Source organism: Gossypium arboreum, chromosome 6 (genome assembly GCF_025698485.1).
Source record: "Gossypium arboreum isolate Shixiya-1 chromosome 6, ASM2569848v2, whole genome shotgun sequence".
Taxonomy (NCBI): Eukaryota; Viridiplantae; Streptophyta; class Magnoliopsida; order Malvales; family Malvaceae; genus Gossypium; species Gossypium arboreum.
Window position 1 is genome coordinate 103,960,747 of NC_069075.1, and position 23,291 is coordinate 103,984,037.

A 23,291-nucleotide genomic window follows, 5' to 3' on the forward strand; every position below is an offset into this window, starting at 1 on the left:
CATTACCATGATATCGGTATCATTTTTAGTTTCGAAGTTTGAAAAAATCAAAACAAAATTCAGCAAGTATCGATATCGATATGCAGCCCTAGTATCGATCCCAAAACCAGGGTTGATGTTCCAAAAATTTGATAAAATTTCGCAAGTACCGATACCTTGCCCATGGTATCGAAACTTCATCTCAATTTCCTGCACTTACCAATTTCTTATCGCTTTGGTCTTCTGTTCAAATCACACATTTATCAACCCAATACACAATTCAATCATATAAACTTTCAATTCTAACGCAATAATCAAATAACTCATCATGATATCTTCTAATTATAGCAAAGTTTATAATACTAGCATAAGTATTCATAATTTACAACTAAGTCTGATAATACATTTCATTTGAACCGACCATAACTATGTACATGTCATATCTAAAACCAAAATATCAAACCTTACTCTCTTTCAAGCTAGAAGATGTGATGAGATGAGCCACAGCCAATCATTGTCCTAGCTTGTCAAAACTAGCTTTTACCTACGCGTTGAAAAGAAATGCGTTAAGCCTGAGACGAGACGGCTTAGTAAATACTACAAGAATTTAAATCTTATTTCTAAAATACGATATATTAACTACAAGCACATGAATAAGTTACTTCATTCTACATAATAGTCCCAGTAAACGATTTTTATCAACTTATAGTTTTTAAACCACTTAACCAATTCACTGTTAACCACACTTACCGGATGTCTTGTTCCTCTTTCTTAGCCCATTGTAGACTAAACAAAACACTTAAGATATTCAAAACAGATACAGAGGGCACCGAAGTGCGTTAACAAAGAACAACACCAATGCAATGCAACGCAGATTTATGAATGCGTAGAACCGAGATCAATTAAGCAATCACAGGAGAATCAAATAAAGAAAATTTACCAGTTATTACATCAGGTGTATTTCCCTCCTCTCAGGTTCTGATGGCATATGTTCGAGGTGCTCGGCCCTCTGGTCTGCTGACTGTCTCTTTTGTTGATCTCTGTCCATTACCCATTCCACTGATAACCCCTAATCGCCGGCCCCTTTGCTAAATTAGACCACCCCTGACCGACATCTTTGGATAATCTCTAATCATATGGTCTTTGGACCCACACCTGAAACAAGCTCGGGAAATCAATCGACATTCCCCTAGGTGAGATTTGACACAATGCTCACATGGTGGCACTGGTCTTCTTCTGAAGCCTCCAGTGCTAGCCACTAAAGTTGTCTGTTGTATCGGACTTGTTTGACCTTTTATCCTTGGTCCCACAGTAGATGTTGAATACCTCGAACCTCCAACGATGGCATGGAGCTAACTGCAGTTCTTTTTCCGAAACTCTTTTCTTTTTGGCGATTCAACCCTTCTTCAATTCGTTGACCCGTTTCAACCAAAATAGAGAAATCATGTATATTCAAGGCTATTACCAAAGCAAAAATATCTTCATTCAATCCCCATTCAAATCTTCGGCACATTTCTGCTTCCGTCGCAATCAATTCGTTCGGGTATCTACTCAATCTGACGAACTCCCTTTCATATTCAATAACTGTTAGATTGTTTTGTTTAAGATCAAGAAACTCCCTCTTCTTTTTCTCCAAGTACAGTTGGCCCACATATTTCTTCTTAATTTTGTTAGAAAGAAATTCCAGTTAATCTTCTCAGCAGGATTGAAGCTTCTAATAGAGATAGGCATCATCTTTTTAATAAGGAAACCACATATTTCAATTTATCCTCTTCTGTACACTAAGTTCTTCAAACACTCTCTGACTATTCTCCAACCAATACTCAGTTTCAGTCGGATCATCTTCTTTCTTTCCTCTGAATTCTTTAGCTCCATATTTTCTTATTTTTATCAGACAGGGTCTCTGACTAGAAACAGATGGTTGCGATTGAGGTACAGTAACAGGGAGTGGAGGTGGAACTGGAGGTACATTAGCAGTCCTCATAAATTGTTGTAGTAACTGATTTAATGTCTGAAAGAATGCTTCAAAAGCCAGTATTTCTTCTCTAGGTGGTACTTGTTTCGGTTCAGTTCTCATTCTTCTATCAGAGTCTTGTTCTGGTTCGGATCTTTCTTTCCTATCTGACCTTAAATTTACGGGCTCATCAAGCTCATTATGTACTAGGGGCATTCGACGATTTCCATCCCTATTAATGTTTGAAGCCCTACTTTCTACTTCATCATCAATGGCTTCACGGGATCTATTTGACATCTTCAGATTTCTATAAATCACAAAATTCCACATTTAAATAACAAAATCTCATCTCATCACATTAATATATCCTATATGACATGTACTTCTACACTCGTTCTTCACCTAAAAATCAGAAATCCAAGGCCTTGATACCAAGAAATGTAACACCCTTAAACTCTAACCGCTAGCTGAATTAAGGTTTTTGGATGCTACATTAATCTTTTAACTAACAGATATATTTTAAATAGAATAAATGACATACTCACACCAGTAAAACAAAATTTTGATTAATTCATATCAATAAATAATTATGCTTATACCTGGATTATAAAATTTCTGTCTCCAAAATACTTTTAAAACATTTTCTACGAAAATTGAGGTCAAGGTATCGGTACTTTGGTTCAAAGTATCGATACCTCTGATGTGGTACCGATACCAAATTTAGCTTCGAAGTTTCAGAAAAATTGGATGAAAAATCAAAGTATTGATACCCTTAGTTAGGTACCGATACTTTTCGTAAAGTATAGATACTTTACCATGGTATCGGTACCATTTTTAGTTTTGAAGTTTAGAAAAATCTAAACAAAATTTGGCATGTATCGGTACCCTATACAATGCATCGATACTCAGCCCCTAGTATCAAAACCAAAATCAGGTTCGATGTTTCAAAAAGTTGGTAAAATTTCCCAAGCCCATGGTATCGATACTTCATCTCAATTTCCTACACTTATAAATTTATTATCACTTTAGTCCTTTGTTCAAATCACACACATATATCAACCCAATACCCAATTCAATCATATAAACTTTCAATTCTAACCCAATAATCAAATAACTCATCATGATATCTTCTAATTATAGCAAAATTTATAATACTAACATAAGTATTCATAATTCACAACTAAGTCCCATTTCATTTGAACCGACCATATCTATGTACATGCCATATCTAAAACCAAAATGTCAAGCCTTACTCTCTTTCAAGCTAGAAGATGTGATGAGATGAGCCCCCGTCAATGACTGTCCTAGCTTGTCAAAACTAGATTTTCCCTACACATTGAAAAGAAACGTGTTAAGCCTATGATGGCTTAGTAGGTACTATAAGAATTTAAATCTTATTTCTAAAATATGATAATATTAACTACAAGCATATGAATAAATTTACTTCATTCTACATAATAGTCCCAATAAACGGTTTTTATCAACTTATAGCTTTTAAACCACTTACCCTATTCACTGTTAACCACACTTATTGGATGTCTTGTTCCTCTTTCTTAGCCAATTGTAGAATATACAGAACACTTAAATATTCAGAACAGATATAGAGGGCACCGAAGTGCGTTAACAGAACAGAATAGCAATGTAGTGCTTATCAGAACAAAATAGCACTGTAGTGCTTATTAGAACAGAACAACACTAAAGTGCTCAAACTAAACAGAGAGCGCGCTAAACTTCCTTAACGGCATGCCATCAATATCCCAATAATTCATATACCGTCTACATGGGCTTTAGTAGAATTAATTCAACTTTTCACATTTATAATTTAGTCCTTGAAATCATAAATTTCAAAGAACATATAGTTTTACTACACATTTCACATTCTCAATATATATACTTTAACATATACTTCATTTATTTTCCTTTTTGTCTTCATTTATGTCCTTATGATATATTCTATTTTCTTTACAATTTAGTCATTTTCTATCATAACAACATATTAGTTAATTAACTAAATAACATACTTCATAAATTAAATCTAAAGAAATAAGACAAAATCCTTGAATTACTTACAACCAAGGCTTGAATGGAGTATTTTCTTCTCTTTACTTCTTGGCTACTCCTTTTCCTTTGTCTTCAATTTGATCTTCTCCTTTCTTCTCTTTTTATTCATTTTCATATAAAAACACATTAACATCTACTTGTTAAAATAATAATCAAATAACATATTTATGTTTATCTAATGAAACTAACATGAACTTCATGGAAAACTTATCATTCCTTACCTTAATTTCTTGAAATCACAATCTAGTCCTTATTTTCTCTCACTTTCAAGACAAATATTGGTTCTCTTTTCATGAAACTAAGGTGACTACTAGGTTACTCTATTGATTTTGCTAAGGAAACATGAAACAAATGGAAGAAGATGAGCTTGGAAAGGTTTAAAAATGGTGGAAGAACCAAACTGTAATAAAAGCAAAAGTTTGGATGACGGCTTTAGGGGGTGATGTTTTAGCTTCTTTTTATGGAAGATGAATGTTTTTCATCTTTTCTACTCTTTTCTACACAATTCTTCCAAAATATATATTAATTTAATAGATAATTTAATAAATTTGCAAACTAGTCCACCAATCCTATTTCAACACAATTTCATCCTTAATCATTAAGTTTTTCATAATTATCTAATTTAAGTAATTACTATTTAACCCTGCAACTTTCTCTACAATACCATTCATTATTTATGTTTTATTGGTAAATTTCACTTCTAATCCTTCCTCCTGTCTCCCAATTCCATGTATTCTTTTCTAACATTTAATATTCTACTTTTACCACAACACTTTCTATTCTTCTACAATTTAGTCAATATCTCAAATTAATTTTCCTCATCTAAAATGCATTTTCTAATTTCTTATCGGCTCTAAATACTTTCTATACTAATCCTCTAAAGTTTCTATTAGATCTATTTTCTAAAATTCTCTAATATTTCTAACCCGTTACTCTACCAAGCTCACTGTACATTGAGGATGTCACAATGAGAAAAAGATAATTTGAAAACGCTCTAAATCTCTCCAATATAAATAAAACGAAAAAATAATTGGCATAGTTTAAAAACTCTACAAGTGGGATTAAAATAATAACAAGCGTTCCCTTCGACCGGTGTGTTTGGAGTAGTGGTAAAGCTCTTATCGAACACCTGTTTGACATGAAATCAAACTGTGTGATCTCATCCCCTACCTATTATTGTATAGATAAATAATAAGAAGTAAATGTAGGAAATAGTAAAAATAAATATATAAAAGAAATAAGAAACATGACAATTTTTACTTGTGAAGTTAAAAAAGCATACTACCATATACTAATCCATGAATGAATTGACAAATGCTCTAAAGTTCACACTTTCCGGGTTGTCTCTTTGTCTCTTGCTATCTAACAACCTTTTTGGTAGATAGCAATCCAAACGTCTTTCCCACTAATGGCTATTATTTTGTCTGTGTCATTCGTGTCTACATAGACGTTTGTTCTTCCACTTAAATACACTATCAAATTCTGAGCCCTAATCTCATCAACTTGATCAAATTATTAGTTTAAGACTTTCTCAGTATCTTAAAGTTATATAGCACGAACTTTTAAACAGAAACAAAGTTATCTTTAACACTGTTTTTCATCTACAAAATTCTAACCTCAAACCTTCATTAAGAGTATCGCATTCTTCTTTACTACTTAACTACTATTTCTTAGTGCTTATTATCAGCTAACCAACAACTCTAAAAATAACCCATCTTTAAACTGGAATTAAATTCATCCCCCACCCCCACCATCCCAATGCAATAAAAGAAAAAGAAGTTCATACCCTTTACTCAAAAGGCTTCATTCATTAACTCCATGAGGCCGGTGAGCGTCACTCGTTGCCGTACCCCAGCTCCGACGTCGTTTGGCTTGCAATGAGTCAGAGGCTTCTACAACTAAACAGAGAATCACCCTAAACGGGGATTTGACTAAAACCACGAAATGTTTTGTTGATGGGTTTTTTTAGCTCGTAGCCTCGTAGTAACAAAACTATAAAGTTTTTATGGATTCCACCAAATTAATTTCATTAAAGAAAAAAAGAACTTGCCCTTTTTTGGGGGGTTTTGCACGAAACCCAATCGTTTTTTTCCCACAAAATAAAAAAATAAAAAAACCCGATAAATAAGTGATTTGTCGGCGAGAGACGGTGTCCACGTCAATAAAAGCATGAGCTGGTGAGTGACAAATGACATATTTTGCCTCTTACTTGTCAGCTGCAAAGAAAGTTTAAGCCTTTTTTGGTTTATTGCACAAACAAGCTAATATTACCCCTCTTTTTTCTCTGTTTTATCAAAAACCCAATCATCATTTTGAAGTTTACTAGAAAAACAAGAAAAAAAAAAAAAAAGAAGAACCCACCAAATCGCTTCCTTCAACATCAAGCCTGAAAGGTTTAAAGAAACTGTTTACTTCAAGGGCAAGCTCTCTTTTCTTCTTCTTTGATTTTTTTTTTAACTATTTGTCAACTGTTTTTGGAGTATGATTTAGTTGTTTGTGTTTCAAAGGATTCTGGAGCAAAAACATGGGATTGTTTAGCAAACTGTTTTACAAGAAGCCGCCTGATGGGCTTCTGGAAATCTGTGAAGGTGTATACGGTGCGTTTTTGTCTTCTTGGCTTTTTTCAATTTATGTTTTTTTTTATTGAGCTTTCAGTTATCTTACCTTTTTGAGATGTGGAAATATTGGTCACTTAGGAAATGATTAATATCTGGGTGATTAATTGTAAATTTTGAGAAGATTGCTGTTTTTTAGAATATGGGTTCTGTTTAGTTGCTTAGGAGATTAGGGAAGGAAATGCGAAGTTTGCCCGTGAGTTATCTGTTTAAGTGATTACAAAAGAGCTATAGTATAGCTAAATGAATTCTAGTTTATTTCTTGTTGGAAAGTTTTATTACTTGAAATTGTAGCTGTGTATCTTACATTTAGTGTCTGATAAATTGTGTGCTTTGGTGGTGGCGTATAGTTTTTGATTACTGCTTTACCATTGATGCTTGGGAAGAAGAGAACTACAAAGTCTACATAGAGGGAATAGTTACTAATCTTCAAGAACACTTCCCCGATGCTTCGTTCTTGGTCTTCAATTTTCGCGAAGGAGAAACACAAAGCTCGATAGCTGAATTACTGTCCAAGTATGATATGACAATAATGGATTACCCACGTCACTACGAAGGGTGTCCGTTAATTGCAATGGAGGTGCTCCACCATTTTCTGAGATCGTGCGAAAGCTGGCTCTCACTCGGTCAGCATAATTTTTTACTCATGCATTGCGAAAGGGGTGGTTGGCCTGTATTGGTCTTTGTGTTGGCTGCATTGCTGTTATATAGGAAGCAGTACAGTGGAGAGCAGAAGACTCTGGACATGATATACAGGCAAGCTCCTCGTGAGGTTTTGCAGTTATTTTCACCCCTGAATCCAGTGCCTTCACAATTGAGGTATCTACAGTTTGTCTGTAGGAGAAATGTGGGGTCAGAATGGCCTCCTTTGGATCGAGCTCTCACCTTGGATTGTGTCATTCTTCGATGCATTCCTGATATTGATGGATATGGAGGTTGCCGTCCAATATTTAGAATATATGGGCAGGATCCTTTTCTTGCTGATGATAAAACCCCAAAAGTTTTGTACTCAACCCCCAAAAGAAGCAAATCTGTAAGGTATTATAAGCAGGTAATCACATCTTTCTAGTTATATATATATATATCTCAAAGCGGTTGACATTCCTCATATCTTTTAAATATTTAAAAGCATGTCCCACATCTAATTTACAATCTCAGGACAAGTGTGCAAGACTAGTAAAAGGATGAATGGCCTTTTCTTCTTAGGTTCTTCAGTGGTTAATGACATTACATCTGCTGCTTATAACCTTGTTCTTAAAATCCACGCTTGGTGAATTATGCTCTAATATAATGAAAATGTTGTTGCTTTGTGTAAGAATAATCTCATTTAGTCCTCACTCCATCTAAAGACATGTCCCTCATACTTTTTAGGTGTATGCTTGCTCATATGGTGACATCTTATTTTATATTCATCCTCTTTGATTCCACTGAACATTTGATTGTATAACCTCTTACAATTTAATTGCAGAAAGAGTGCAGCCTTGTTAAAATTGACATTAATTGCCATATTCAAGGTGATGTTGTAGTTGAGTGTATCAACTTGAATGATGACATGGAAAGAGAGGGGATGATATTCAGAGCTGTGTTTAACACAGCATTTATTAGATCAAACATTTTGATGCTCAATCGTGATGAAATTGATACATTGTGGGATACTAAAGAGCTGTTTCCAAAAGAATTTACAGCTGAGGTATATATCTGCATGCATTTTTATTGCAATTTTGTTGTCTTTTTCTTCCCTAATAAACGTTGCATTGTGGATGAAGATTCTTTTCTCAGAAATGGATGCTGCTACATCTGTAATTTCCCTGGATTTTTCTGGCTTTGAAGAAAAAGGAGGTCTTCCTATGGAAGCATTCGCCAAAGTTCATGAAATCTTTAGTAATGTTGACTGGTTGGATCCTCGGGCAGATGTTGCTTTTAACATGCTTCAACAAATGGGTGCATCGAATATCGTTCAAGAAATGACTGACAGTCCCAGATCAGCTACTAAAGGTCTTCAGGAAACAATGCTCACAGTGGTATTACCAAGTAGCCCAAGGAGTCCCAGATCTATGAGTATGAAGATTCTATCTGCACCCTCAAAAAAGTCATCTCTTGATTCTGATGCAAGTAAGGAGGCTAAACCTGAAGTATCTGACATGGAGCCATTCAGTTGGTCCGATGTCAAGCATCAACACAGTAATCAGTCTACTGCAAACTTGCATGATTCCAAATCATCCATTAGTCAGGTTGGTCGCTTAACTGCAGCTGCTGCTGTAGTAAATGATTCTCAGGTCGTATCACATACACCAAAAGTGGATGAAAACATTTCAGTTTCACCACAAACATCTCTGTGTGTTCCAGTTCAATCGCCCCCAACTTCTAGTACAACAAAAGCTCTTCCTCACCCTCCACCACCTCCACCTTTGCCAAGTTCTCTTTCCTCAGCATCAGAACCTGCTAAGCCTTCACTTGCCACGGAATCTGGAACTTACTTACATGACAAAGATCAGACTGCATTACCTGAAGATCAGTCTTTGAAGGCTTCCTCTTGTACATACTCTCCAGCCACTGCAGCAGCTTCAACTGTGAGACCTCCTTTAACACCACCTAACAAGGAGATCCCAGCTGTTAGAATGATCCCTCCTGCTCCGCCTCCTCCTCCTCCAACACCACCTTCAAAAGGCAATGGCGTATCTTGTAAAACATCTCCATCTTTGGAGGAAAATATAGCTCTGAGTGCTATGGCTCCAGTGGCATCTGCTTCATCTCCTTTGAATAAAATTGAAGCTGTTAGAGATGGACCTCTTGCAGTTCCTCCCCCTCCCCCTCCCCCTCCCCCTCTCCCTCCCCCTTCTCCATCTATTAGAGCCATCCCTCCTGCCCCTCGACCTCCTCCAACACCACCTACAAAAGTGTGCGGCATACATCTGGAAGCATCTCCATCTTTGGAGGAAAATTTGAGGGCCACAACTCCTGCCACACCTATACCTCCACCTCCCCCTTCTCCTGCACCTATTAGAGCTGGATCTCCTGTAACCCCACCACCCCCGCCTCCTCCTCCAATGCCACTTTTGAAGGTAAATTCAGCATCTAAATCTGCACCTCCTCCACCTCCACCACCTCCTCTTCATGCCAGGCAAGTGGCATCATCAGTACCACCGCCACCGCCACCACCCACCCCTGCCTTGGCATCAAAATCTCAAGTTCCTGCTGCCCCACCACCCCCTGCTCCTTTTGGTAAAAAGACAAATGGCAATTTTCCAGAACCTCAAGCGGTAGGTAGTAGTGGATCTTCTGCTCCTGGACGACCATCTTTTACTTCTCCTACAAATTCAAAAAACAGACTTCTTTCACGTACTATTAGTTCAAAGAGTCATCAGACAAAGAAATTAAAGCCGTTGCATTGGTTGAAGTTACCTAGAGCCGTGCAGGGAAGCCTCTGGGCTGAAGCACAAAAATTGGGTGAAGCTTCCAAGTATGTGCTGCTCTGCTAAGTTTGAGTTTTTTGTTTTCATTTTAAGTCCCGTGTAAGTCTTACTGTCATTTACTTATTCCTTTTTATTCTATTGGAATGATTAACCCTCTTCTCAGAGCTCCAGAGATTGACATGTCAGAGCTTGAGAATCTTTTCTCAGCAGCTGCTCCTAATACGGGTCGTGGTGGTAAATCAAATTCGCATACTGCACATGCACCAAAATCTGAGAAAGTGACATTGGTAGTGTATTTTTTCAATATTTAACTGAAGTAGTTGATGAGTCAGTTGCTTGCTTCATAGATGTTACTATCTATAGGTTAATTCTAGTACTATATTATTTAACCTTTGCTAAATGTGTTGTATATTAAATGCTAAATGCAGTTTTCATCGACTTGATTGTCATTGCTTATCTGCTTGATTGCCAAAGGAAGTATGAATCATTGTAAATGTTCCAGATCACACACTTGAATCCAGAAAATGAACATAAATACTTTAGTACTTTGTATAATGGTGCACATAAGAAATGCAAATTTTCAGTCTAATTCATATTCAGACATGAACAAAAACTTCATTGATGGTTTGGTGGTGATAATCATATGATGTAACTTATTATTGTTTTTCAATATGCTTTTGTCTAATAACAATCTTTGTTGCAGATTGACCACAGACGAGCATATAATTGCGAAATTATGCTTTCAAAAGTGAAGGTGCCCTTGCCTGACCTAATGGTAGGTTGAAGCGTTTCACTAGTTTGTAATCATTTACTTGTCTATTGTTGTCATTCTGAGACTTTACTTTCAGTAAATCTAAATCCTTCAATCAGCTTCAAACTCATATTCTGGAATTGGAAAATGGATAAATTTTATCCTTTTATCAGTTTGCTGCTTATTCAGCTAACATACTAGTCTCTTTCTGCTTAACAAATGTACATTATGTGTAATGAATGAAATACTGAAAGAATAATTAACGAGGCACAAGGAGAAAGAGAGAATGAAATTCTATATCATTCATCATCAAACAATACATATATATACAAGCATGAGTCCACTCTATAAGGAAAGTAAATAAAATCAAATCCTTAATACCTTGCTGTAATCCCTAATTGTCAGCTATATTATTCTATTTGCATATCTTAACATGTAACAACTTAGTCCTTCGAACTATCTGTGGTTTTAGATTGATTGGAAATGTTACTAAATATTTGGTGGAAAGTGCAAAGCTTAGCTTATACAGCTTTAAGGAGAAAGCTTGTTGTAGTTTAAGGATACCAAAGGAACTATTGTTAATATTAGGACAAGAGCTACCCAAACATTTTCATTAGTCAAATCTTGGTCTAGTTCTATAGTTTTTTGCTAATTTAAAGAGATATAAAATGTGCATGCTAAGTCCCAATCTGGATTTCTCAATGTGTAACCAGAGGTCACTACCATATTGTACTATTGAAAGTCTGCTGATCCCTATAATGTTTTGCTCTTTCCTGGCAAACATATATTGCTCATCCAGAAATGTATATTTGAACATCCTTGTGCTATCAAATGCAAGTCTTGATTTTCTCAAGTCCTTAACAATAAGGATGTGCACTTGATAAGCCCAAATATCAAAATGCATTTACAAATGCATCTCCATTCAAATGTGGATTCACCAAAAAGGAGATCTTTCATACCATTGTAGGTTGGTAATCTCTTTTTTGTTAGCCTTACTCTATTCAGCGAAACTTCTGCAGAGTTCGGTGCTTGCCTTGGATGAATTAGCATTAGATGTTGACCAGGTTGATAACCTCATAAAAGTTTGCCCTACCAAAGAGGAGATGGAATTACTAAAGGTGAAATGATTTATTACAATTTGATTAATTTCATTCAAATTTCTCATCATAGTAACAATAGATTTGATGGTTTCCTCTAATAATCTTTCTGCCTTTGATGTAGTCAAACCATCTTGCGTTTAAGGTACTTGAATATTTTTTCCTTAAGTTATAATAACATAAATAACTCCTTTTCAGGGCTACACTGGAGAAAATGAAAAGTTAGGGAAATGTGAACAGGTATGTAAGATTTATTGTTGTTTCCTTATGATTGTTTATTTGTTGTCTGTAGGTCAATTTGTAAACATCCACTCTCTGCTGGATATCATAATTTTTCAACATAAAAAGGACATTTGAACTAGCCAATTGGCTTTCACTTGAATAACTTTTTCTTATTAACAACTTATAGACTTTTATATTATCACTTTAGAATCACTAATGGCCCAATATTTTCATGTACCTCCAATAACAGTTCTTCTTGGAGCTAATGAAAATTCCCAGAGTAGAATCCAAGCTCAGGGTGTTCTCTTTTAAGAAGCAATTTTGCTCCCAGGTTTGATCAAAATCTGTATCTGAATTCCACAGAAGTTAAATGTTGACTTTTCCTTGTTACTTATCAGACCTTGGATTGTACTCTAGGTTTCCGACGTCAGACATAACCTTAACATTGTAAACTCCACGGCAGAGGAGGCAAGTTATAAATTTTTTGCTTGCATTCTTTCTTGGGAACCGTGTTAGATACCCAATGGTTGGCAGCACAATAATGTCAAAACTTCTTTTATCAGATAAGAAATTCTGTCAAACTGAAGAGGATAATGCAGACAATTCTTTCATTAGGAAATGCATTGAATCAGGGAACTGCAAGAGGTGAGTTAAGCATTTTTTTTCTGGTACAAGATAGTGGTGGACTATAATACATGCATATCCTCAATATTAGGGGAGACCATAATCAAAAGTGAAAATTGGAACTCTAGCTCTAATGCCATTCCCCAATACCACTAGCATTCAATTCAGTGATGAATGTCCTTAATGTTTTGCTTGTAAACTTCTTTAAACCACTGGTCTCTCTCATTGCAACAATTACAACTTCCCCTTTTCTATTTTTATCACACACTTCTAATTGCACTGTTTATTCTTGTTTCTCTTTGTCTGACATTTGCTTATGTCTAGTGTCCCGCTTTTCTAAGTCTCTTTGATGATGTTAATTTTTGCTATTTTTTATTGAATGCTCGTACTTTTGCTGTAGGTTCTGCTATTGGATTTAGGTTGGACAGTCTCCTTAAACTAACAGATACACGTGCACGAAACAGCAAGATGACTCTCATGCATTACCTTTGCAAGGTACAAGTTGTTATTCATCACTTGGACTCTTGTGACCGTAACCACACCCTTGATGTATTGGTTCTCAAATAGTTATGAACTGTTCTGTAATCTGGTGTGCCGGAGCTTTTAACGTATCCAGTTGGTCATAACATTCTGAATAATAAATTATAGGTGCTTGCTGAAAAGCTGCCAGAGGTACTAGATTTTTCAAAAGATATTTCAAGTTTAGAACCTGCATCTAAGGTATGTTGCTAGTTCTTGTTGAAAATAATTTTACAAAAATTTAAGTTTGACCTAACATCTTTGGCTGATACGCGGTTCCATCTAGATACAACTTAAATTTCTGGCAGAGGAGATGCAAGCCATAAGCAAAGGATTGGAGAAAGTTCTTCAGGAACTGTCCAGTTCTGAAAATGATGGCCCTGTGTCAGAAAAATTCCGTGAGGTATTTTAAGTGTATAATCTGTTTTAATAAATGTAATCAATAATCTATTTTCATTTGTATACATATGTATTCTATTTTCTTTTGTTGTCCAGAACTTAAAGGAGTTCCTCTCTTTTGCCGAAGCCGAAGTTAGATCCTTGGCTTCCCTATACTCCACGGTGGTATGTGTCTAGGTTTTGTTGCAAACAGTGGCAATCTTAGTAATGTTCAAATTGAACTCTTCATTACATCTTAGTTTTACATTGACAGGGAAGAAATGTGGACGCATTGATTCTTTACTTTGGAGAGGATCCAGCTCGTTGTCCCTTTGAACAAGGTATTCAATGATTGTCATCAGTTTGTGATGCTAATTCTATTATGAATTCTAAATTACGCAAAAGTAAAGCCTTCGGCTTTAATCCAGCATGGAAATGAAAGAACATGAAAATAAATGAAAAAGAGAAGCTTACTCTACTGCAAAGTCTGTTGTACTTTTTATCTCTCTTTGTTTATTGGTCTATAATGTTTCGAAGAATGAACCAGTTTCTGGTTACTTCTGTTGGAGATGTACAGGTAAGCTCTGTGTTTATCTGGTTTTTACTTCATCTTAAAATCCTTTGCTTCTTTGTATCCTTTTTATTGGACGGTTAATAGTTGCCTTAGAACAATCGATGTTTTAGTTTTCAGTTATTTTCCTCTATTTATTAGTCTTGTAAACCACTGCAGTTACTTCAACTCTACTTAACTTCGTGAGGTTGTTTAACAAAGCTCATGAAGAGAACTGCAAGCAGCTTGAGAACGAAATGAAGAAGTTGTCGGAAAGTGAGAAGTTGAAGATGAATGCTTCGCAAAAGAATGAATCAGAAGAATTATTACGCAGTTCCATTCGGACCAGCAATGTTTAATTCATTCAGACCTCAAAACCTAAAATGCTTCCTGTTCTTGGAGATGAGATGGTAACAGCATCTGCACAGCGAAGGTAATGGATAGATTGTTGTTGAGAGGACAGACTGATACATCAAACTTGAATTGTAAATATGAAAGACGACAGATTTTATCTCAAACTCAGAAGCTTCTGAGAGACAAGCACCCTAAAAAGTACTAAGCCTTGCCCATTATCCCCTTCTATAGATTCTTCCTTTTCAATTCTTCCCTTCCATATATGACATACTGATATTAAATGATCTATGTTGGCAGAGATGGGAGTTAAGGCTACTAGCCGTTGACTTGGCTAAGGGCAACTTGTACATTATCCCCTCACAAAAGTTGTAAGTAGTGTTAAAGAAAGATGATTATAAATTTTTGTTTTCCATAAAAACTAGAGTTTGTTGCCATGATTTGATTTGATTTTTTTCATGACCATGCTTTTAGCCAATGTCTTTGTTTGTTTCACAATAATAAATGATGTGGGAACTGTAAATCTGCCATATTCATTGATGGGATCTCTTCTTCACAAGATGGATATTTCATTCTCAGTTCTGATTCTAATTCTCAAGCTTCACCTATGATTTTAGAGATGTTTTGATGATGGCTGGAACTTCATTCGAAGTAATATATTTTTTTAAGGTCAAATTCTGTTATATAATGCTGATGAATTTTAGTTAAGTATTTTTTGAATTTTGATTCAAATACCTAACCCATTAGGTTTATAATTGTGGATTTAGTGCTTGTTTTGCAAATTGATATTTTTTGGTCTGTCTATTACATAGAAATAAAAAGCTCATATGGTATTACTCTACTTTCCATAATAAATTTTGGAAGGGATTTGAAAATTAATTCCATTTGTATTTAAAAAATATTAATTCTTGTTTAAGGGACAGTAGATGTTAAATTTTGGTTTATTTGATTAGTAAACTCACCAAAACATTTTGGTATATATAGGGATGAGACTGAATGCAAATATATATATATATATATATATATATATTAATGATAATAAAATTGAAGTTGAGGTAGTTGAAATTATGAAGATGTGATGTTGGTGATTGTTGCCACTCCCAGCACCAACTGCAATCCCCATATTTTTGAGGAATTCACTTCATTTAATATCAACGTCATTCTAGATTATGTGGGGGTAAGTGAGCTACCTCTATCTTAATTTTGGTGACTCTTCTTTTAGTACCCCATATTTCATTTTGGTCTGGGATTTGATTTTTGAATTATTATTAATTTTATACATATATTTCCTTCTATATAATACATAAATATGTTTGCTGGTTCGAAAAAATTTGTAATTATTGAGTTGTTTGAACTATCAATCGAGTCGAATTTGAGTTTAATGATATTTGACTTAGACTGTTGAGCCTATCGAGTGTTTTTATATTTTTACGTGAGTATTATTATTAATCTCTTAAACTACTTGTATCTTAGGCTTTCAAAAACAACAAAGTAAAAAAGAAACAACTAATTTTGTGTGGTAGGCACATTTTATTAAATTTACAGCTACTCTGTAGTCGCTATGGAAGTAAATCAGAACATCAAACCAATTATGTTCCACAAAATATAACAGTTGATTGTGATGCGTACCGGCTAGCATAAAAAATTGAAAAATAGTTTTAAAATGTATTTAAATTTGAATTTTTATTAGTCATTCTGGATTTTTCGAATTATAAATACGACGGAATAATTTTGTTAGTTTGTTTATTGGCCTTTTTATTAAAATAACTCATAAATTTTAAAAAAGTTCTAAAATGATCCATCTTTTTAGTAAAACACCAAAATGACTTGAAATTTACAGTAAAAATTGGTGGAGCTAAATTAAATGGCGCCATCAACTTGCCACGTCAGCAGGGATCATAAGAAATTAATTTTTTGGTAGAGCCATGTAGAATAGCACTACCTGTATAAATATCAAGAAAATATTGAAATTTTTTGAAACATAGGAGGACTTAAAAAAAATTACTTATTTTTCTGGTGGAGCCAAAGTAAATGGCACCACCAGTCTGCCCATATGTTAGTACTTTTTTTTTACTTTTTAAGTCTTTTACCTTTTTTTTGTCTTTTTGTCTTTATTTATTGGATTTTTTACCAAAAAAATATAAAAATAAAATAAAATATCACAATAAGTTGTTTCAAAAATTAAGTACCAAAATGGTACATTTGTTTTAGTGGAGGGTGGTGCATAGGCGGCACCACCCTAGATTTCTGACCTAAAACAGTAAAAAAATAAAAAATAATGATTTAAAATATTTAGGGACTTGTTATGTAATTTTCTATTTTTAAATGGTTGCTGAAAAGGAAGGGCAAGGTGCCGCATAGCAGTGTGGCAGCACCAAACTTTAATTTAGATAATTTTATTTTAAGCCCTCCTTATTTATTATTTTCTTTTTATTTCCCTTCAACTCACTATATTGTGTTTAAACAAACCATTAATTTTAATAATGCATACTTTATCCGGATGAAGTATGTATTAGCAAATTCACTAATATGATTATATATATATAGATCACATTACAAAAACAAAAATTTAAATAATTATACTTAATAAAACATGTATCTCGTTACAATAATAGTTATTTTTCAAATAACATATTATTTTATAATTTTATTTCTTATTTAATATTTTAGTTTAATTTTAATAATGCATACTTTATCCGGATAAAGTATGTATTAATAGATTTACTAATATGATATATATATATATATATATATATATATATATAGATTTACGCATGTATCATATTATAAAAACAAAAATTTAAATACTTATACCTAATAAAACATGTATCTCATTACAATAATAATTATTTTTCAAATAACATTTTGTTTTATAATTTTATTTCTTATTTAATATTTTAATTTAATTTTAATAATGCATACTTTATCGGATGAAGTATGTATTATAGATTCACTAATATGATTCTATATATATATATATTTACGCATGTATCACATTACAAAAATAAAAATTTAAATACTTATACCTAATAGAACATGTATCCCATTACAATAATAGTTATTTTCTAAATATTATTTTGTGTTGTCACATCAACGACATGATGTGATTTTATAATATATAATATTAATTTTTAATTTAAATTTTACTTTTTAATATATATATTTTTAAATAAATTCATTTTTAACAAATAAATCTTTTTTAACAAATATTTTTATTTTCTAATTAATCAAATTTCACTTTTTAATTAAAATACTATTTTTGTTTTTATTTTCTAATTAATCAAATTTCACTTTTTAATTAAAATACTATTTTTAACTTTTAAATAGAATTTAAAAATGGTTTGAATATCTTGACTTTTTTATAAAAATAACACAAAAATTTAATTCATTATCAAAATAATTAATTTTTAATTAAACACGAAAGTGACTGAAATCTGATAAAAGTTGGTGGAGCCAAATTAAAAAATGTGTCATTTTGATAATTAATTAAAATTTTAAGTTATTTTTATTAAAAGCGAATATCTTTTAAAATAATTTAAAATTATAATTTAAAATATTATAAAACAAATTAAATAATATTTAAATTATTATAAAACTAATAACAAATTTGAAAGTTTAAAATATTTAAATATTAAAAAATAATTAAAAAATAATTTCAAAATATATATTTAAAATTTAAAAATATATATTAATAAAATATTTTAAATATATATTTCAAAAATTTTAAAATTAATAATAATAAATAAAATAAATAAATAAAGATAAAAGACAAAAAAAAAGGTAAAAGAGTTAAATAGTAAAAAAAAATACTGACATATGGGTAGACTGGTGGCGTCATTTACTTTGACTCCATCAGAAAAATGGATAATTTTTTTTAAGTCCTCTTATGTTTTAAGAAATTTTAATACTTCCCTAATATTTATACAGGTGACGCCATTCTACATAGCTCCACCAAAAAATTAATTTTTTATGATCCCTGCTGACATGGCAAGTTGGTGGCTCCATTTAATTTGGCTCCACCAGCTTTTACTGTAGATTTCAGGTCATTTTGGTGTTTTATTAAAAAAATGAATCATTTTGGAACTCTTTTAAAATTTATGAGTTATTTTAATAAAAAGGCCTTTGTTTATTTTGAGTCTATTTAACTATAGATTGCTTTTAAGGTTATTAAATAATAATTATATAAATAATTTTCCTTTGTATCATACGAATTCATGTCTTTTTCATGAGTATTATATTTGTCTCATTAGTTTAATATTTTAAATGTATTATATTTTCAAATATATATAAATTATTTGAAAATAGCGATAAATTTAGATAAGTATTGATATGTACTAATATTAGTAAAAACGATATGTCTGTAGGTATGATATTGATTATCATGGGTAATACTGTTTTGTACTGATCTTAAAATCTACTATTATTATATATGTTGGGATATCCATTTTATTTTACTACGTTTAGCTTGCTTTATCTAAAATAATTCTTCAAAAGCTATCTAAAAATAACACACAGAAATTTTCTTTTTTCAAATTATATTTAACACATTTTCACTCTTTGAATAATTATTTATAAAAGGAAAAATGATAATCAAGGCCTTCTTTTGGGTTTTTACTAACATTATAAAAAAAATTTATACACCAAAATAGGTTGTCGATCAGATTAATTACGAAAATGGTATCTTTTTGGGGTTGTGCCTACACGACAGGCACAACCTATTATTTTATTATTTTTTTGTTTTAAAAATTATTATTATATTATTTTTAATATTTATATTAATATATAGATAAAAATCTGAGTTTTACGGATAAAAAAATAAAAGCGAATTGAGCTTTGTCGAGTAGGCACGACTAGTCGTGCCTGACAGGTAGGCACAACACCCTGCACATTTCCCTTTTCTTTCTTTGCATTTTACAAAAAATTGGTCTTATATCACTTTTGGTCCCTCTACTAGGCCTAAAATTAAAATTCAATCTTTATACTTGAATTTCTACAATAATATTTGGTTCTATTTTTTATAATTTTTTTCCAAATAATTAATATTGTTAATTACTCTGATAAAATTTTTGACGTGTTTTTTTAAAAAAAAAATTAGTTTAACAAAATAATGATATGTTAAGTTAGAATAAGTTTTAAATAATAAAATTTCTAACAAACTTGTATTAAAATTTTTGTTAATTACTCTATAAAATTTTGATTAGTTTAACAAAACAATGATATGTTAAGTTGGAATAAGTTTTAAATAATAAAATTTCTAACAAAATTGTATTAAAATTTTTGTTAATTACTCGATAAAATTTTTGGCGTGTTTTTTAAACAAAATATTAGTTTAACAAAACAATGATATGTTAAGTTGGAATACATTTTTGTTAGAAATTTTATTATTTAAAACTTATTACGACTTAACATATCATTATTTTGTTAAACTAATATTCTTAAAAAACACGTTAAAAACTTTAATGAGTAATTAACAATATTAATTATTTGGAAAAAATTATAAAAATAGGACCAAATATTATTGTAGAAATTCAAGTATAAAGATTAAATTTTAATTTTAGGCCTAGTAGAGGGACCAAAAGTGATATAAGACCAATTTTTGTAAAATGCAAAGAAAGAAAAGGGAAATGTGCAGGTGTTGTGCTCTGTTAGGCACGACTAGTAATTCACCGATGTGCCTCGAATTGCTTAGTATTTTTATCCGTATAAAACTCATATTTTATCCATATATTAATATAAATATTAAAATAATATAATAATAATTTTTAAAACAAAAAAATAATAATAAATAATAGGTTGTGCACATGTAGGCACAACCCCAAAAAGTATACCATTTTCGTAATTAATCTGACTGACAACCTATTTTGGTGTATAAATTTTTTTTTATAATATTGGGGTAAAAAAACCCCATCTTTTCTTGCCCAAATAAAACTATGCCTCGCTGGCCGTCGCCCGTATCGCTTTTTTTTTAGGGTATATTCCACCTAGAACTATTAAGCTTTTAGGAAGTTTACATATTAGTCACTTAATTTCAAAAGGTTACAAAATGGTCATAAACTATTTAAAATATTTTTATTTGAATTCTTTGGGTTATGAAGTTTTTTTAAAGAAGTTTGGTTAGTAACTCCAAGCGGCGATTCAAAGATTGTAATAGTAAATTAGTACCCATCAACTAGTAGAGGAATATATTTTAAATCTTAGTTGATTAGATAATCAAAGATTGAAGAAGAAAGCTATTTAGATTTTAGTTCGTAGATTTATGTCGTTTAAAGTTGTTTTATAAAGAAAATTTGAACTGTTAAAGAGAAGGGGAAAGACAACTTTCACTTCACGTGGTATTGCATATAGAGAAGGTTATACACCAACAAATTTAACAATCTAGTAATGAAAATTTTTGAATAATTTAGTGATCATTTTGTAACTTTTTGAAATTAATGGACCAAAATGTTAAGTGACTAATAGTTGAGTGATCTTAAGTGTAGTTTACCTTTTCATTTTAAAGCAATTTTATTTTGAGCTGAATCTATTAATTTTTATTTTTTTAATATTTTTCTGAATTGAATTTTCTGGGCTATAACTAAATTTCTTTTAAAAAATTATGTTATATTAAAGTAAAAAATGGTACATTGTAGTAGGACTGAAATGAGAATTTGACCAAAGTGAACATGTGTAGAATAAATTGGTAGCGTGACTTTGGAGGCGTGCGATGCGAGTCACGTGCCTTAAACGGAACAAAATTGGGGACTGCCTACTCTATACTTTATATTATTATTATTCTTTAATTTAAGTAAATTCCAAATGAATTTTGGTTGTTACAACCCTAAATCCACCACTTCTATAGATTTGCATCTTCGTCTCCCTCGCTTTTATTTCCATTTACTTATCAATTGAGAGCTTCCATATTTTGATTTTTATTATTATTTATTATATAAAATTTAAAAATTTAATCTTTATATTTTAATTTAATAAATTTTGACCCGTTACTTTTATAACCGCTAACATTATTAATATTTTACCTAAAATAATTGATGTGAGACTTTTCTTAGAAATTACTTTGAAAAAGTATTTTTAAGAAAAAGTTGAGGTTGACATTTTACCTATGCAATTAATACTGTTTAATATTTGAATTATTTAATGATATTATAAAAGTCAAAGTACTACTAAAATATAAATATCAAAATCTGTAAGTATATTTATGTTAGGGTTAATTTCATAAATCATCCCTAAACTACGAGTTGAATTCTAAATTTATTCTTGAACTTCAAAACATTTTAATTCAATCCTTAAACTACTATTACAAATATTTTCAAATATGTCTTATTCATGATGGTGGAAGGACTTAATTGGAATGATTTTTACTTTGAGGATCATTTGGTACGTTTTGAAAGTTTAGGGATCAATTTTAAAGTTGACCATATTTAAGGAACATATTATGCAATTAATCTTTATCTATATTATTTATTAAGTCTTTTATTGAGTTGGTGTTACCTATCAACTAGGCTCTAACTCAATTAGGGAATTATAAAAAAAAAAAAAAAACTAATTCATTTGCTAAGTAAAATATATGATTATATGAGTATTTTTATATTTTTACATTTTATAACTCAGATAAAAATTATCCATGATGAGATTCAAGCCAAGAACACCATGCATGTAAAACATTTTCATTTGCCAATTATTTTAATGCAATTTTTTTTTGTTTTTATATGAAACTTTAATAAATATATATTTTTTTATATATTTGTGCATCTATACTATTTTTAAGTCTTTTATTAAGTTGGTGTCACCCATCAATTGAGTCCTAATTGAATCATGGAAGTACCAAAAAACTAGTGTATTTGTAAAATAATATTGTTGTGTTAATTTCATGTGTGTTTTTTTTTGTATAAATGTCGTTTTAAGTATTTGATTTCTACACAAATACACATGTGATAAAGTTTCTAATATTAATGATGTTGTTCATTAAGTTAGTGTTACAAATTAACTTGAGACTAACTCACGATCCATAACAATACAATGATAAACAATTGTATCCATTTAGTATTTTCAATTTGATGTGTTTTGTATTTAAATTTTATTTTTACTCATAATTTAATATCATATATGTTTCATTTGTTACAACTAATTTCAAATTATACTTATTATTATTATTATTATTATTTATTGTATGCTCTAATTTTCATATATAATTACTTTTGAGAACTTGAAAAATAAGGTTGATTAATTAATCATGGCACTTGCACACAAATCCCCCATCTTTGTCCAAATCTTGAATCTAGCTCACTTTTGCAAAATAAATATTTTCATATTTAAAATGATTTGGATGAATTGCTTTATAACAAAATATTATCCAAAGTTAATAAAATGAGTAAAAGGGTGTCGGTGACAATTATATGAAGGCACCATCTCTTGCCACGAGATGGTGTCACATGCTTGTTTAACAGAAAGGGGTAGGTGGGACCTTATTTCATAATTTAAAAAATAAAAATGCATGATTTAATTGCTGTTTTAGTCCTTCTTAATTTAATCTTCTAATACCTTGGTAACACATTTTGCTGCTCTTCTTCAGTTCTTTACTTCTTAATACTATTGATAGAAACTGTTTAAACTTACTAATACTATTATAAATATTTTAAATCTTAATTTATATATAAAATATTTCCTCGACATTATCTAAAATGTTGAATTATTGCAGTAGGAAATAGTACATCTCTTCCAACATATTATGTTCATATTGATTTTAACAAAATTCCAAAATGATATTTTGATCAAAATAATTT

General features: G+C 31.4%; 1 protein-coding gene and 1 long non-coding RNA gene across 6 annotated transcripts; one reads left to right on the plus strand and one right to left on the minus strand.

Moving 5' to 3' along the window:
- Positions 1-279: 279 nt before the first annotated feature.
- LOC108486135 (uncharacterized) lies at positions 280-5,919 on the minus strand. 5 transcript variants are annotated; one of them, XR_008284085.1, is made up of 6 exons: positions 5,781-5,913; positions 5,048-5,123; positions 4,004-4,086; positions 3,187-3,262; positions 920-2,240; positions 280-523 (listed from the first exon to the last, which is right to left on the minus strand). It is a non-coding gene; the product is annotated as an uncharacterized LOC108486135 (long non-coding RNA). The 5 variants fall into 5 exon arrangements; XR_008284084.1 differs by having other exon boundaries at positions 4,004-4,091; XR_008284086.1 differs by having other exon boundaries at positions 4,004-4,091; positions 5,048-5,164; positions 5,781-5,856.
- Positions 5,920-6,156: 237 nt separating this feature from the next.
- On the plus strand, positions 6,157-15,105 carry LOC108486134 (formin-like protein 18). The gene is made up of 19 exons (XM_017789978.2): positions 6,157-6,413; positions 6,502-6,591; positions 6,960-7,660; positions 8,078-8,299; positions 8,376-10,069; positions 10,186-10,309; positions 10,726-10,797; positions 11,793-11,891; positions 12,069-12,110; positions 12,343-12,423; positions 12,510-12,560; positions 12,656-12,737; positions 13,117-13,211; positions 13,365-13,436; positions 13,522-13,638; positions 13,731-13,799; positions 13,888-13,954; positions 14,344-14,715; positions 14,815-15,105. The coding sequence occupies exons 2-18, from the start codon at positions 6,519-6,521 to the stop codon at positions 14,520-14,522; spliced, it is 3,840 nt and encodes a 1,279-aa protein (XP_017645467.1). The 5' UTR covers positions 6,157-6,413; positions 6,502-6,518; the 3' UTR covers positions 14,523-14,715; positions 14,815-15,105.
- The last annotated feature ends 8,186 nt before the right edge of the window (positions 15,106-23,291 follow it).